The 16,291-nt window shown below is 46.2% G+C and overlaps 1 protein-coding gene and 1 long non-coding RNA gene across 2 annotated transcripts; one reads left to right on the top strand and one right to left on the bottom strand.

Annotated features, from left to right (window-relative positions):
• Positions 1-8,336: 8,336 nt before the first annotated feature.
• On the top strand, positions 8,337-10,622 carry LOC140215943 (uncharacterized). The gene is made up of 4 exons (XR_011892539.1): positions 8,337-8,495; positions 9,164-9,246; positions 9,697-9,777; positions 10,300-10,622. It is a non-coding gene; the product is annotated as an uncharacterized lncRNA (long non-coding RNA).
• A 2,212-nt stretch (positions 10,623-12,834) lies between these two features.
• LOC126541266 (uncharacterized) lies at positions 12,835-14,024 on the bottom strand. The gene has a single exon (XM_050187970.2). The coding sequence runs from the start codon at positions 13,870-13,872 to the stop codon at positions 12,835-12,837; it is 1,038 nt and encodes a 345-aa protein (XP_050043927.2). The 5' UTR covers positions 13,873-14,024.
• Between the last annotated feature and the right edge of the window lie 2,267 nt (positions 14,025-16,291).

The raw sequence follows: 16,291 nt of genomic DNA, 5'->3' as shown, positions 1-16,291 counted from the left end.
GGAAAAACAATTTTTTCATTGCTTTCGCGGTTATAGCTTCCGTGTGAGCTGCCCAGCTGAGATCAGAAGTTATTATTACACCAAGATATTTGTACTGGGTTACATTTCGGAGTACGACATTATTAAAACTATAAGAGAATGCTAAGCTTGTTTTCTTTTTTGTTATTGTCATTGCAACTGTTTTGTCTGTATTAATCACCATTTGCCAGTTAGAGCACCATCTTACTACTTCATTCAGGGCAATGTTCAGCTCATTTTGGTCACTGTAGCTTTTGACCTCTTTATACAGTACGCAGTCGTCTGCGAATAGCCTAATATTTGCGTTAATGTTGGTTGCCAGGTCATTTATAAACAGCAAAAATAATAATGGTGCCAAGACAGATCCCTGGGGCACACCGGATGTGACAGTTAATGTGTCAGAAACGTGCTCATTGCATTGCACAAATTGTTGACGCCCTGACAAATAGCTTGACATCCATCGAGTCATTGGCCCATCCCCAAGTTTGCGGACCAGCTGGATAACTAGCTTTTCATGGGAAACCCGGTCAAACGCCTTTGAGAAATCCATAAAAATTATGTCTATTTGGGAGTGTTCGTTAATGCCTTGGGCCAAGTCGTGCATTATTTCGACGAGTTGAGTAACGGTCGATAGGCCTCTCCGGAATCCGTGCTGGTTGGGGTGTAGCAGATCATTGTCTTCGACAAATTTTGTGATGAACTTAAGGATAATATGCTCGAGTATTTTACAGCTGGTACACGTCAAGGAAATGGGCCTGTAGTTTGATGGGATCGTTTTGTCGCCGGATTTATGCACTGGGATTATTTTTGCGACTTTCCATTCAGAAGGAATCTATGAATCCTGGATAGATTTTGTGAATATTAGGCGTAGATACTTACTAACTGGTTCTGCATACTGTTTGAGAAAAGCGTTCGGTATCCCGTCTGGGCCACAGCTCTTTTTGTCATCAAGGTTTAATAGCAGACACAGTATACCGCTGTCGGTTATTTCTGGGGTTTCTAGTAATTTATTTTTGGTAGATGGGGTAATCTGGGAGTGTTGCACTAGTCCATTATCGATTGTAAAAATCGACTGGAAGTAGTGATTGAACTGATCCGCCTTATCTTTTGTTTCTATTGAAGGAGAAGCCTTTCTATCGTTATGTTTGCCATTTACGTAACGCCAAAATTTTGCTGGTGATGTTTTCATGAACTTGGATAGAGTGTTACCATAGTAATGCATTTTAGAAACGCGTATCTTGCTTTTCAATGTTTTAGATAGCACGGAAATCTGAGCGGTGATATTAGCGGCTAAACCAGACCTCCTACCTTTCCTCAGCCTACTAATTTTACGTTTAACATGAATTATTTCTCGGGTGATCCATGGATTATATTTTCTTGTAAGTTTGCGCTTTAGTGGGACAAAGTTTTCAATACAATGCATGACGTGTGCTTTTAATTGCAACCATACATGATCTATCGACGAGTTTTTGTCCGAGCAAAGATCTGAAAAGTCAAGGAATTCGTGAGTTAGATATGTGATTATTGCATCGTTGTCTGCTCTGTTGAATGCAAGAACGTGCTTTATAGGGCCGTGGTGTCGTACAAGACCAGGTAGAGGCAGTGTGCATAGGAGTAATTTATGATCGGATATGCCGTCTAAGATTTCGGTGGATGTCTGGTCGTTAAGGAAATGGTCACTAACAAGAACAACGTCTAGAATAGAGCTTGATTTGCCCTGGATACGTGTGGGGACGCGTACGAGTTGTTTGAGGTTAAAGTTGAACAATATATCCAATATGGCGTCATTCGCAGCACCTCGCACTTTTTTTGACGACCATTCCACTTCAGGCAAGTTAAAATCACCAGCCATGATTATTTTGCCGTTCGTCATGTGATCATGCATATAATCCAGAAGATGTTCCAGATAACTTGCCTCAGCGTTAGGTGGTCTGTAGATAGCGCCTACAAATATGCAGCCTTTCTGCAGCTGTACTTTGCACCAGACCGCCTCAATTTCAGGCTTATCTCGTAAAACGGTGTATCGTAGTTCTTTCTTAAAGAAAAGTGCGACACCCCCGCCTCTAGTGCCCCTATCTCTGCGCACAATCACATATCCTGGTGGCAAGACTTCGTGGTCTAAGATATCCGAGTGAAGCCATGTTTCTGTGACAGCAATAATGTCAGGTTTAATTTCTAAAACCAGAGCTTCGAATTGGTCTATTTTATTTGCAAGACTTCGTGCGTTCACATTCAACAGGGTTACTTCTGTCGACTTCGAGTGACTCTCTTTTGTAAGACATCCTTTTCTTCGTTTTTTTGGACTGCAATTAAATCTTCGTGGTCACTATCCCAAGCAAAAAGTTCACCATTTATACGCACTTTATCGTAGACTAGCGACACCCTTTCCTGCCTATCCCGGTATTCTTTCGTGCGATCCCACAGCTTCTTTCTTATTTCCCGAATACTACGAGAAAAATATTCACTGATATAGAAACCTGAGCCCTTGAGCATCGTGCAGTGCTTGAGGATTGAAACTTTGTCTCGGTAGTCGAGCAGTTTAAGGATTACGGGTCTTGGCCTAGAAGTATCAGTTTGCTTCTTTTTGCCTAGGCGGTGGATTCTTTCGATTCCCTTGGTTTTTATCTGTAGTATACCGTCTAAAATCTTTTTTTCGACCATTTCAAGAAGCATGTCTGTTGATTCCTTTTGTTGTTCTTCAACACCGTATATGACAAGGTTGGACCGACGGCTCCGATTTTCCAGATCCTCGACTTTCTTTTCCATAGCCATTAGGTTTTTTTCTAAGGTAGATATTCTTTTATTGTTCTCTGAGATCTGTTTTTCAATACCAGCTATCTTTTCAAGTTTCTTGTCGATTGCATTAAGTCTAGTGTTTGTTATAGATTTTTCTTTCTTAATTTCTTGAATATCCCCGGCAATTAGCTTTAGCTGTTCTGCTATGCCATCTAATGTAGGGCCTGGGTTCAACTCAATATCTCCTCCCAGAAGCAACAACATGCGCAAGACAGCAGACAATTTGCAAAAGGATTCGCGAAGCCCCATATGGCTATGGGTATGTTATTATATGTTATCATAGTAAAATGTCTGTGATGTCAATTCTCTGAGCAAACTGCCCAGGGCAACAAGGACATTCCCGTCTAAAGTTTCTTTTTTTTTCTGTCAGCCCAAAATCAAGCGACGCAATTTCAGCAACGTCATAGTACGTAATCTAGGGCCCTATAACGTAAATCTATTCCAATGTTTTTATTCCGATCTCCTGACGTAAAATTTTACGTAACCGCCGACGCAAGCATCGGGCGGTCATCCCTTAGGGTTGTCTGCACAGACCAATCAAACGCTCTCCTCGTTTATAGGAGGTCATTTTTGTTTGCTTTAAAAACGAATAACATTGCCTACACTGAGCTGCTTGTCTTATCTCATTGGCCGACAAGAGGCGAGGAGCATGCTCAAGTGGAGAGGGATTCAATGTGGCCGATCCAGTGAACTGAAAATCGATAACCGGATGAAGAGGGTGGTGCCAGCGCCTGCGATTGGTCCGCTTTCCCTTACTTAGCTTGAGATCGCTGGTCGAAAATCGCGGCGGCGTGCTACGGAAGGTCAAGAATGCCACTAAAAACGGATCCTTAGCTAAGAACAGTTGGCAGAGCGAGGTCGTAAACATGCCGAAAGTGCTCAAAACGCTACACGACCATGCAAAAAGTTTATTGTACGCAAATAAACCCATGCTCTCCGGCACGTGCGTGTAGCCAGTGCCTGAGCGATCGGCGGCAGCCATCTTTTATTCCTTTCAGAACGGAGCAGCCTGCGGATATTCAGAAGAAAATTGAGTTTTGTTCGGCATACTAATGCATCTTTAACGCGTACAAGTCACTTTGACGCGGTAAGTTCTTGCGGTTTTGTGACGTCGCGTGACAGGCAGTGAAGTGGGTGCAGCCCGAAAACTTTTGACCAATAGCCGAGGGCTAATGGCGAAAAGGCGCCGAATCAGAAATAACTATATTTTTTCTTTTGTTCAGTCAAATCACGCGTAATCAGTGTGTACACGTCATATCAGATGGGGAGCTATCGCGGTTTTCGTGACGTCTCGTGACAGACAGGTGAGGGGGGTGGGGGTCCATAAAAGTTTTTTATCAATCGAGGAGGGCTGATTGCAGAATCGGAATAGAAAAGCTTGGAATAGATTTACGTTACAGCGCTCCTAGTTACAACTGTACAGCCAGTGTTGACAGAGGGCGTTTTTTTTTTTATCGGCAAGGATCAGATGCTGACGAGGACTATGACGACAACAAGCCATGCGAAATACAAAATCGAGAAGAAGAAGTTTCCAGTTTCGAACTGCTAGAAGCTGTTAAAAATTTCTGTTCGTTGCAAATTGCCTCATAAAAAAAAAAGCTTTTCTTCACTTGTACTGTAGTGAGCGGAAATGTGCAGATATTTATTTGTTATATTTATTATGGTGCTGCATAAATGTAGTTTTCTTTTTCCGCCGCAAATGTTGGTGCTCCTGACAGCTCCGAGGTTTCGCGATCACAGTCGCCCTTTTAATTTAGCATTAAACGAAGTAACATCATTTCAGTGTAGACATGTCCCTGAAACTAGTTCCTTTCCTTCTTTCTTCCTCTTGTTCTCTTTTTCTATTCTTCTTCTTTGTATTTTCTTTTTCCTTCCTTTTTTTTCTTTCTTCTTTTTTTTTTTTGCTTTCTTCCTTACTTTGGGGGGGGGGGGGGGGGGGGGTAGCGTCTGGCCGGGCTGCTCGCAGACAACTCACCTCGTCTCCTCCCGAGCGCCTGTCTTTAAGGGGAATTCGTGCGACCATTAAAACGCGCCTCAAATAAAGTTTACTTCATTCGATCATTCTTTCCCATGCTCATGAGCACGAGGTCGCGGGATCGAATCCCGGCCACGGCGGCCGCATTTCGATGGGGGCGAAATGCGAAAACACCCGTGTGCTTAGATTTAGGTGCACGTTAAAGAACCCAAGGTGGTCAAAATTTCCGGAGTCCTCCACTACGGCGTGCCTCATAATCAGAAAGTGGTTTTGGCACGTAAAACCCCAAATATTATTATATTCCCATGCTCACAAACGTCACACGTTTCTTTTTCTTTTCCTGCACACAAGAGTGACGTGAAAAGAAATAATCTGGTACCGTCAGATAATGACGAGGCATTGTATCGGGTTCGTAGAGCTGAGACTAAACATTCGTCCAGCGGTGTCTGGGGACTTCATTGGCGTCCGAGCACAGATCGAGTACGGCCTAGCCCGAGAGGGTGCATTGACAAAGGTGGGTACGGGAATCGACACATTGCAAAGGCTATCTTAAAGCGCTCAAAGAATGCCTGATACTGTCGTGTTAATACTCTTGCATTGACACCCCGTTACTGACTAAGGTCGTGGCGCCAAAAACATTCAACCGCTCAACATGTGTGTGCTCTTCCCTTCATGGGGCGTCACGTAAGCATTTCATGTCAACCTTATTCGGCGTTCTTTATGCGTTTTTTTATGAAACAAAAAGATGCTACGAAGAGAACCAAAAGTCGCTGTATTAACAGCTTGATGTTCTCACCCTTCATTTTTCCATGGCACATAAAAATTTAGTGTAAGTCCGCATATGTCAACGCATATATCCCAGCGGAATGCACTCCTCTTTCTGCAAGGTGATGAAGGGCTGACTCGATCACCTTGCACGAACAGAAGTGAATTAATAATTGTCCGGGCACGAATTTTCATGCCCAAACGCTTAGCTTTCGCGTGGCCCTGCACGTGTGCATGAATACTCATTTACAATGCTACACCTTAAGCCTGCGCAGACAACATCTGCGTCTTCCTTGTTCTTTTTTTTTTGATACTCTGTGATCTTCAGTTAATAGTCCGATGTTGCTAACATGACAAACCTACTTTTTTTTTTAACTCTCAGCGTTAAATCTGCAAGGCCGCCATGTACACCCGTGGTCAAAAATCTGCTGAGAAAGGCTTCTGCGAAAAAATGCGAAGTCCCTCGCATCCTCGGCATGTAAACTGAAACTGAATACTGCAGTTCAGTCTGACCATTGCAAAGATAGCACTGCATTCGTCAGTTTTGTGTTACCTGCTGTCGAAGTTGCCCACAGACACTGTTCTTCCGCGTGACCCATGGTCCGCATGCTCTCGATCTTGGATGTACCTTGACGTGGTCACCGTCTGCTTACGTTTCTTCTAGTAAAATTCCCTACTTTAGTTGTTCGAACGCCCAAACGAAATTCCAACATCGTGTAGTGGTAAGGTCGCGAACCCTTTTAGTCCTGAATTTTCGTGTCAACTCTTCGTATTCGTTGCGCACTTCGCGGGGCGTTGTTCCTCATCTGTGACGGACACTGCACGTTCTATAGCAAGGTAAAAGTCAATTTTCCCACAATTACCAGAAGGAAAGAATGCGTTGAAACAATCCCCATCCAGTTTCACAACCTATCTTTATTACGTATTTTATGCAATCGCTTCCGAATTAACGCTGTGCACCCACAAGGGTTCGTAGAACGATCTAATAGCTGCCGGAAAAGCACCGGCACAAATCTCGCTTCCTTAAGCTCCTCACATAGGACGCGTCCGTCTAAGTAGACCGTCGACATTTGGAGAAAAAGTATAAAGTTCGAAAGTCGGCCTTCGCGCGGCCTGCAGAAGCTCTCGCATCGTGTCGCCTGCACACAAATCATAAATAAGGTGCCTCGATGCACGTCCTCCTCGCCCGCCGCTCTGTGTGGAGCGGCGGGCGAGGAGGACATGCATCGAGGCACTCTAGCCATAAAGGTACGACGCCCCACGAGTGGCGAGAACGGAGAGAAACGCATCGTGCGGCCAGTGTATACACAGGCAAGGGCAGCATGCGCGCTGTGCAGCTGAGCTTCTACGTCATTTTACGCGTCTGCGTCATCCACGCAAAAGTGTGCACGCCCCGAGACGTCATCGCCGAAGCACTGGAAGATGCGCCCAACGCGCAAATGGTGAGACGATGTGGAACGCGCTATGTGCTTTCAGTTTTCAGTTCCTCGATACCGTCTACCGAGGCGATCGGTCGCGGATGCGCTGACTGACGATGATGACAGACCGCTGTCGAAACAAATCGTTTTGGAACACCGGCCTCCTCAGCCGTTCCAGCAAGGGGCTACAAATGCATCGTTGCAATTCTTAAGAAAAATAAACCAGCAGAAGCGACTTAGCACTGGCTGCTGTTAGTTGCAATCATGCGCTATATGAACGGCTGTAATGGTTTTGGTCTGGCTATGTCTTCCTCTTTCTCTTTTTGTCGATGTTATCATTATATGTATTCTTTTCTATTATCCTTGCTTGAAATTTACGCATCACGCGGTGCGGGATAAATTATGATAAAGGAGTAGCCGAGCACCAGCGCCTTCTTGAACATAGATAATAAAATATTTGAAAAATGTATAAAGCGGTATACTCAAATCCGTAATGCAAGCTTGCTATTCCGTGCTAGTTCTTGTGTAAGGGAAAAAAGCGAATATCTCTTGTTAATCAAGGACTCGTATAATAGATGTAAAAGATTGTAATGGTAGTCGTACGATTCTTGAGGACATTCAGTGGCAATACGTAAATTCGTGAAGCGGAAGCCTGACATTCACCCCTGCCCGCATTTTGGTGGTATTTTAGGTGGCCGTCCGATTTCGCGGTCACGAGTCCACTTCCACATATCGCACTTGAGCAGAACACTTTTGGTTCGCGGTCGTTTCGGCGCTATTAAGTTGTCCGTTGATTCCCTCTTGTTCTTTCCATCCGGTATCTTCTCGCACAACTGACTTAGTCGCCCTTCAGCCGCAGAAAGGCGCCGGTGGTGCTAGTAAAATTTTAAGTTCAGCTGAAAAGCTTTATTTCAGAGTGTACGTGTACGGGATTCTCCTGCAGCTTCTAGCTAAGTTGACGTAGTTGCCACTATTCATCAATTTTGCTATGTGTGCTACGTGGGGCAAGAGTGCGTGAATAATTGTGGGAGCCGGATATCTATCTAAAGAATGAAATGAAAAGTTGCAATGATTATCGATGCTGGAGCGCCAGTTCGTGCCAGTCAGTTATTCTTGACATGAAAAAGTGCGTAAAGCAAAGGACAACACAAAAGAGACACACGTAGGAGGCTATAAATATATATATATATATATATATATATATAATATATAGTGTGTGTGTGTGCATGTGTGCGTGTGTGTCTGCGCGCGTGTGCACAATGTGTGTGTTGTTTGATGCTCTTATTAGATGACTATTGTGCAACATTTATGGATTGGCGTGCAACAGAGCAGTCGATGTTTCTTTTTCTTTTTTTTCAGCTTATGCAAAAAACAACGACGATGACCTTCTTTCTTCTCTACCAGTCAGAGGACGATACATTTCCATCGAAATATCCTTGTCTACGCGTTGCAAAAGCCCCATTTTTAGAATTCGAAAACAGGGCTATGTACGTATCCGGCTACGGGCATAACAATGACCTAGAGTAAGTATTAAGCTAATTTATACAGCTTATTGTGTAGGCACAATAATGCCGCCGCGCTTGTTGGTTTGCTTTCCCCCTTTAAATGGTCTTTCGTGATAACATCCTGAATGACGTAAGACTCTAAATGAAAATTGTAGCTTCATGTAGTCAAGACCTCTACCTGTAGCCGCTTTGTGTCACAGTAGTCAACGTTCATGGTTCCAAGCGTGGCGGTATGCCAAGATTTTCTGCCTACCCCATTGCGGTCCGGGCAACCAAGCTTACGTTCTAGGGCCGTGTTGTGTGTCGAACACACTTTGCATATTTCAGAACCCGCAGCTAACTCGATGAGACCTGTGGCAGTGCTCGTGCAGCTCACAAGCACTGTACACGCGGCCAGCACTACATATACAGCCAGCATAGTCTGTCCTTCACGATGGTGGCAGGAGCCCAATGTAGCAAAGGGTTCTTGGAATTATGCAAAAGGCGTATATAATAATGCAGTGATACCTTAACCAGACGTCTGAAACACTCTAAAGGTTTTCGCACATGCGTAGGGGCGATGCCAATACGTTCACATCAACATAACTTTGTAGCGCCAACCCGAAAATCCACGCGTCGTCCACACCCCATTCAACGTGCAAGACAAGCGACAATAAACAATGCATCTTTATGTGGCTCTTTTACAGCTTGGATTTCCAGTTTGTACAACTGAACAAAACAGATGAAGCTTATCTGCACTATAACGAATTCAGCGTCACTATTGGTCACGGTAGGTATCTTGAAATGTTACCTTTAGGTACACTGCTACTGTAGATGCTGAATTAACTTTAGTACTTTGTTTAGTGCACCGAATAATATGTGTAATGCTGAATAATATTAGGATTTCGTAATTTATACAAAAAGGTGGCTTTACTAAGATGCCCCAGCGTGTGTAGTGCTTCCAGAACATTTGCATGTTCTCGATCAGCGAACGAAGGTTCCCAATTCAATGTGCCCAATTGCGCCTGTACGTGCGTGCGTCAATGTGAACTGACGTATGCACGTACCTTAAGTTAAGCGCGCCTTACAAAGATCTATGGCGCACGCGATGGCTTACCTCTATGAATAACTGCACACCAACGCTATTTTGTTTGCGCAAAAGTAAGTACCTACTTTTTTTTCCTTTGTTACGCCACGTTTATTTTTCTTTAATATCAACTGCACATGCATTATTTTCCAGGGACAGGAGTACGTCGTGAAGTCAATCAAGCTATATACACGGACTATAAGCACTGCATTCTCTTTTGGACCTCGAAGTTGGGTACGGCTCTGTTTTTGAAAGGACCGAAATAACGATGACGGCGCTGTAATTTGAGAAATGCTCAGTATATCAATTAGAATACTTATCCTAGTGTCGTAAGTACGCTGCAACTATCATGGCATACCAGGATAGTTCAAACACTAATTAGGCGCCTTACGACGTTTTCTTTATTATTGTGCCAGTTGACTGCGCTCGTTTTAATTATTGCAACGTGCGTATGCTCCTTAAACTGTTTCCTTAGTCGTGCAGTTGGCAACTGCGGTTTCTTAACACCATATGTGCACCCTCTGAAATGTCACGTGTAGCGCGACTTTACGCCAATGAATATAGTCTGCATGTTCCGCAGAAATTCTAATCAATTTCCCTGCCACTGAAATAGCAACTATTGGTTTGAGCGGCTGTACGAGCATAAATGTCAGAAACGGATCAGTGGACATAATGCCGGACCGTTAGCTTTCGATCATGGCAAATATTCCGGCTTTCAACGATAAACGACCCTTTACATATTGCTACTTTTTTCAGGCTATCAAGTCTGGGTAGAATCAGAGTACCTGAAGACAAAAGGAAAAGTGCCTTCACTGTGCTCGTTCTTATACGAGTTGTTAGCGCCAGGCAAATGACACGTGGTTTACACACGGGAGGAGTGCATTTTGTAAACATCGGAGAAAAGGCTATAAATTGTGGGGGTTCTCTTTTCTTTCTCGTACAATTTCTCGGAAACCTCATATTTGTGAGAAGACTACCAGGAAACGATGTGTTTTCTAAGAAGTCGGAGGGAAATTCATTCATCAAAACAACCTTTCATGCACCTGTAGAAGATATTGCATAATAAATGCTTTTTAGAAAGCGCGACCACTAATCGTCTAATACTCACTGCCAGCTGCTCGCCATTTCAGTACTTTACTCTACACAACACTGACACTTCTAATATGTCGGCGACTCATACACTCTTGTCTTTTTCTCCTATTCTTTCCTGTTTTCCCTCGCATCCCCTTTCCCCTTACCACAGTGCAGGGTAGCCAATTGGGCCCAATTCTGAGTTTTTTTCTATGCATTTCATTCATCCTTCTTTCTCTTCCACGCTCCCTTTGTTTACGGCGAGGCCTCATATGCAGATATGCAAAAAGTGGAAGGCGGGGCTGGACTTCCTACGCATTTGTCAACAGCGAGGCCTCTGCTGCAGCCTGCGGTTAGGGTAAGGAAGTGCGGAAGTGTCACATTATCAAAACCGAAACGAACGAATGCAGAAACCCACACACTGAACCTACGCCTAGGCTCCCCTCGGAACATCACCCCACTGTTTAGTTCGCGCGAGCTGTAAAAAAGTCTTGTCTCTGCCATACGCAGGAGACGGTCGGAATACAGGTCCGTCGCTTGAAGTTGCACGAATTTTCGAGAAAGAGCTGGCGTCTGTGGCAGGAAAGGTCTGGAAGATAGAGAAAGCTTTAGCTCGGGTGCTCCTATCTAAATACATGTAAAAGAAGAATTCGTTTTTCTCGGCAACCAGCGCACCAAATTTGGTGAGGTTTGTTGCATTTAAAAGAAAACCTTAAGATCTAGTGACTGTTAGTTTCGAAATTTTATTTAGGTCGTCAATTTTTTATTAAAGATTGGCAAAAATCGAACATATTTAGAAAACGAAACTATCAAGTTTACAACTCTGTAACTCAGCAATGAAAAATGATATCCCAATTCTGTAAATTTAGTCTAATAGTACATATAAAGCCGACAAAAGTGGTATGCTACACATGAATCTCGAAAAATTAAGTAATATGAAAGTACAGCTTCTGCAGAACCCTTGTACACAACGTAATAAATTCACGTAAGTTATACAATTCGTATTGAATTTGTTCGCTTTGAATGGTCTAACGGATGCCATTGACAGAACCGTGATATATTTTCTTGATGCAGAATTATTAATTTGTAAAATTCGTGCGTCTATATTTCTCGAACTTGCAAATTCTCTAAAATTCTTTTTAAAAAATTCAGGCCCAAAATCGAAATTCCGCTTCCAACAGTGACTAAGATTTAACTTTCTCTCTGAAATGCAACACATTTCATTAAAATTGGTCCAGGGGTCATCTCAGAAATACGTTATTGCGTTTTACATGTATTTGAATAGGCCATGTCGGAGTTCGACCCGAGCTAAAGCTTCCTCTCCGAGGCGCACTCGCCGGCCTGCCGCTTATGAGACGACTCCCGCGCGGATTACGCTCACGTCTTATTCTCCTGCCGGGCACACTTGCCCCATGCCTCTTGGCACCTAACCAGTTCGCAGCAGTAGGATGCTGCTTTGTCCAGCACCGAGACGGATCTCCAACTTCGGCTGGTGAACTGGGTGGAGGACGTGAACTGGGTAGGCATGGCCTGGACGCCACAACCGGCAGCCTGAAGGCCGCGCACAACGGTGCTTTTTAATTTTCCTTACTTTTGGCCTTCTCATTATTAAAGGTTTTCACCATTACCACCACCTCTTAAGAACAAGCGATGTGACACATCTCTAGCTTGTAGCACAGACTCAACAAAGTGGCTAGCCGGAACGACATTTCACTGGTATTTCCCGCACCAAACAAACTGAAAGATGCATGTGTGAAAATCAGGAGCGAAAAAATTCCTCATTCATTAACTAATTAACAAGCAATGTGTCACGGGTGCTCAGGCAAACACGAACACATCTCGCCCGATGACAGCGGACCCTTGATGCCAAAACGCCAACGTCAGGAAAATAGGCAGCAGCATCGAGCGCATTGCCCTTTGTGATGCCTCTCGGGCTTCAACGCGAACTAAGCGGCAAAGACACAGCACACATGGAGCCATCAGCCCTCGGCGCACATAAACTGTGGACCCACCGCAGATCACGTCCAAGATAGGGCACGCGCGGCCGCGTTAAACCGCGCCATACGCAGCTGCCGCCGGAGTGGAACACCTCTCCCCCGCCCTCCCGCTGTCTTGCGCGCAATAGAAGACGGTGCACTTCCTCCATGCCTTCCTCTATAGCGCCTGTCTGAAAAACATTTATTTAGATAGGTTTTGCATCAACACTAGGTGGGCTCCCCCTTACGGTAGCCCATTGGCGTCGGCCGCCGCCCGGGCCCGCTCGACCAAGGCCCGTTGGGCCATCAGGTCAGAGCAGCCGAGCAGGGCTGCCTCCCAGTCCTCCCGGGAAGGGTTGGGTAGGGGGCTTAGATTTGGGGTTTTTTGACATGCCCATACCATGTGAAAAATGTCTGAGGACTTTTCCCCACAGTGCGGGCACTCCCCCGTGCAAGCGGGGTCAAAATATTTTAAGGCTGCCGGGCACAGCAGAGTTTTGGTATAAAGGCGAAGGAGAATGCGCTCCTCCGCCTTTGTGAGGCCCTTACAGGGCTTGGGATAGATGGCATGGCCAGATTGGTAGAGCTGAACGATCTCTTTGAAAGTATAGGCGGGATTGGGTTCGGGGTCCGGATCGGTGGGGGACGAAGGTGATGCCCGGAAAGTGAGCGCGCGGGCGACGGCATCGGCCGTCTCGTTTCCTTCGAGGCCCATGTGAGCGGGAGTCCAGATAATCGTACGGTGCGAGGGGGCACCGAGATAGTCGCTGTTTTGCAAAATTTTGTAGGCGAGGTACGGTATGTGCCCCTGCTCAATATTGCGGCAAGCACCCCTCGAGTCGGTGATGATGACCCGCGAGTGTTGATCTGCGGCGGCTAGCGCGATGGCAACCACCTCCGCGTGTGTAATGTTGTGTGCACGGAAAGTGAGTCCGTTTACTGCTGTGTTTTGGTGGACGACTGCGGCCGTGTACCAACCCCCATGGTACGGGCCGGAGGCGTCCACGTAGAAGACTCCGTGTTTGTGTCCGTAGTGGCAAGCCAAGGCTTCCGCCCGCGCGAGGCGTCTGCCACTATGGTCCTCTCGTGTCATGTTGACCGGAAGAGGGCGCACGTGCAGGGCATACCTCCACTGTGATGGGATATGTACGTGCTCTTCCGTATGTATTGAATGATGGATGTGTAGTCGGGCAAGGAGGCGGCGACCCGACGGCGTTTTAGAGAGTCTCGTGTATTGGTTCATCAAGTGTGCCTCTCGCAGCTCTTTAAAGGTGTTCACCATCCCCAGGCCCAAGAGGCGCAGGTTGGAGGTACTGACCGGGAGGTCGAGGGCACGCTTGTAGATTTTACGGAGAATGACTTCGAGTGCATTCTCGTCAAGTTTGCGTAGGTGGAGGTATGGAGCCGAGTAAAGGACTCGACTGGTTACAAATGCATGCGCCAGCCGCAAGGCTTCTTTGCATCGTAACCCCCCGCGCTTGTTCGAAACCCGGCGGACCATCCGGCCCACCTGGTCCCCCACCTTACGCAATTTGGCCAATGTTGTGTCAGCTTTGCGATTTTTGTGAATAAAGAGCCCCAGTACTCGGATCTTGTCGTGTTCGGGTATGGGTCCACTGTTAAGGGAGAGGTCGATTTTGGTGGTGCACTTTGGTGAGGGGCGTATGTGCACAAATTCAGATTTGGACGGGGAGCACTGAAGGCCGCATCGACGGGCATAGTTGTCTACGATGTCCGCCGCTTGCTGCAGGTTGGCCTCCATTTCTCCTACCGAGCCGTGTTTAGCCCAGATGGTGATGTCGTCGGCATACAGCGCGTGCTGGATGCCGTCGATCCTCGCCAGCTGAGCGGGAAGTCTCATCATCGCCAAATTGAATAGGAGGGGCGAGAGGACCGCTCCCTGCGGGGTCCCTCGCGTGCCTAATTGGTATGGGCCGTGTTCGCTGTCCTGAATCCGAATGTATGATTGTCGGTCAGTGATAAATTGCCTAATGTGGTTAAAGGTGTTTCGGCCGCAATCTGTTTGGGAAAGATGTGTTAGAATAATTTCGTGGGTCACGTTGTCGAAGGCCCCCTTCAAATCCAAAGCGAGTACTACTTTGTCACTTAGGGGATATTCGATCGGGTCCAGAATTTCTCGGTCAAGTTGAAGCAAGACATCCTGTGCGGACCGGTGTGGGCGAAATCCGAACATGGTGTCTGCGAAAACATTTTTGTTCTCCAGAAACTCAGACAGCCTGTCGCGCACCATCGTCTCCATTAATTTTCCCACACAAGAAGTAAGGGAGATGGGGCGGAGGCTGTCTATGTTGATGGCTTTACCAGCTTTGGGAATGAAGGTGACCAGAGCGGTCTTCCAGTCAATTGGGAGGGGTGTTTCCCCGATCCAAATGGAGTTCATGTAAGCGAGGAGTGTGGAGTAGGCAGAGTCGGGAAGGTTGGCAAGTAATTTGACTGTAATTTTATCCCGTCCCGGTGCCGTTCCTCGCTTCATTTTTGCTAGGCCCGCCTTCAGGTCGTGCAGCTGGAACGGTTGGTCCATCTCCGCGTTCTCGGAACCTGCATACGAGTACGCGGGCCCTCGGGGGTCCTGCTGAGTACAGAGGTATTGATCTCGGAGTTGGCATGCCAATTTTGAAGTGTCTCCATCGAAGCAGTGAATGGCTCGTTGGAGATGTTTTTGTGTTTCTGCTCGAGTTTGGGTGGGGTCGATTAGGGCGCGGAAGAGGCGCCACGTACTCCGGCTGGACATTTGTCGCGCGGCCGTATTGCATCTCTATAGCGCCCGCGAGATCAAGCCATCATGCTTCTCAGCTCACCCTCGCACGCTTTCACCCGCACGTACACCATACGGCGTACGGCCGTGAAGTTAGCGCACTTGGACTGTACACGGAACATAACGGCGATGGCAACGGCAGGGATTTGCCTTGAATGTCCATATAGTTGCTGCCACAAAAAAAAAAAGAGCAGAAGAACGATAACACATGCGGAGTTCGACAAGTGCACAAGTAGGCCGATATGCACTGAATGAGTCGTGTGCAAAGTTCCTTTGTCTTGTATAGCTAGTCCTATGCGTCGGCTAGATCGGCTGGTAACTAAAGACCCAGGAAGCATGGGCACACTCGTTAAACCTTGATCACTTGCCCGGGAAATCTGTCAGCGCGCTGTAGAAGCTGCAAATGCGAAGTGGAGTTTCGCAACACATCGGTTTTATTACATAGCTTGACAGTTTCGCCCCAGGAACAAAGCATTTGCAGCGACTGCAATGTCTAGCCTTACGATCGAACCCCTCTGACGGTGTTCTAACTATACCTGAGTGTGACATGGCGTTACACAGCACGCAAGGCAACTCCTGTTGGGCAGAAAAAACAGCGCCGTGACAATTACCAGCAGTCTCACAACGCTGGTGCGATGAGCAGCACCGCCAGTTGCGTGGGAGGCGTGGCCGCTCAATGTGACACGTGATGAGACCGATGGGACACCGTCTGCGTCAGTCAGTGCCCACTGAAACGTTAGATAACGTTAGCTTAGCGTTTACTCTCCGTTCCACCCAGACCATACCAAACAACCGCAACAGCTTAGCTAGAACGGTATAGTGTGCTTGTAGTAAATTTATTTATTTATTTATTTATTTATTTATTTATTTATTTATTTATTTATTTATTTATTTATTTATTACAAAAACCCGCATTCGCTCTAAG

Source organism: Dermacentor andersoni, chromosome 2, assembly GCF_023375885.2.
Source record: "Dermacentor andersoni chromosome 2, qqDerAnde1_hic_scaffold, whole genome shotgun sequence".
NCBI classification, from domain to species: domain Eukaryota; kingdom Metazoa; phylum Arthropoda; class Arachnida; order Ixodida; family Ixodidae; genus Dermacentor; species Dermacentor andersoni.
The sequence above is the reverse complement of the archived record's forward strand: the minus strand, read 5'-3'. Positions and strand labels throughout refer to the sequence as shown.

What these genes read in the sequence shown, in the direction of transcription:
- LOC126541266 (XM_050187970.2), bottom strand. Translation starts at nt 13,872, where the DNA reads ATGGTGAACACCTTTAAAGAGCTGCGAGAGGCACACTTGATGAACCAA.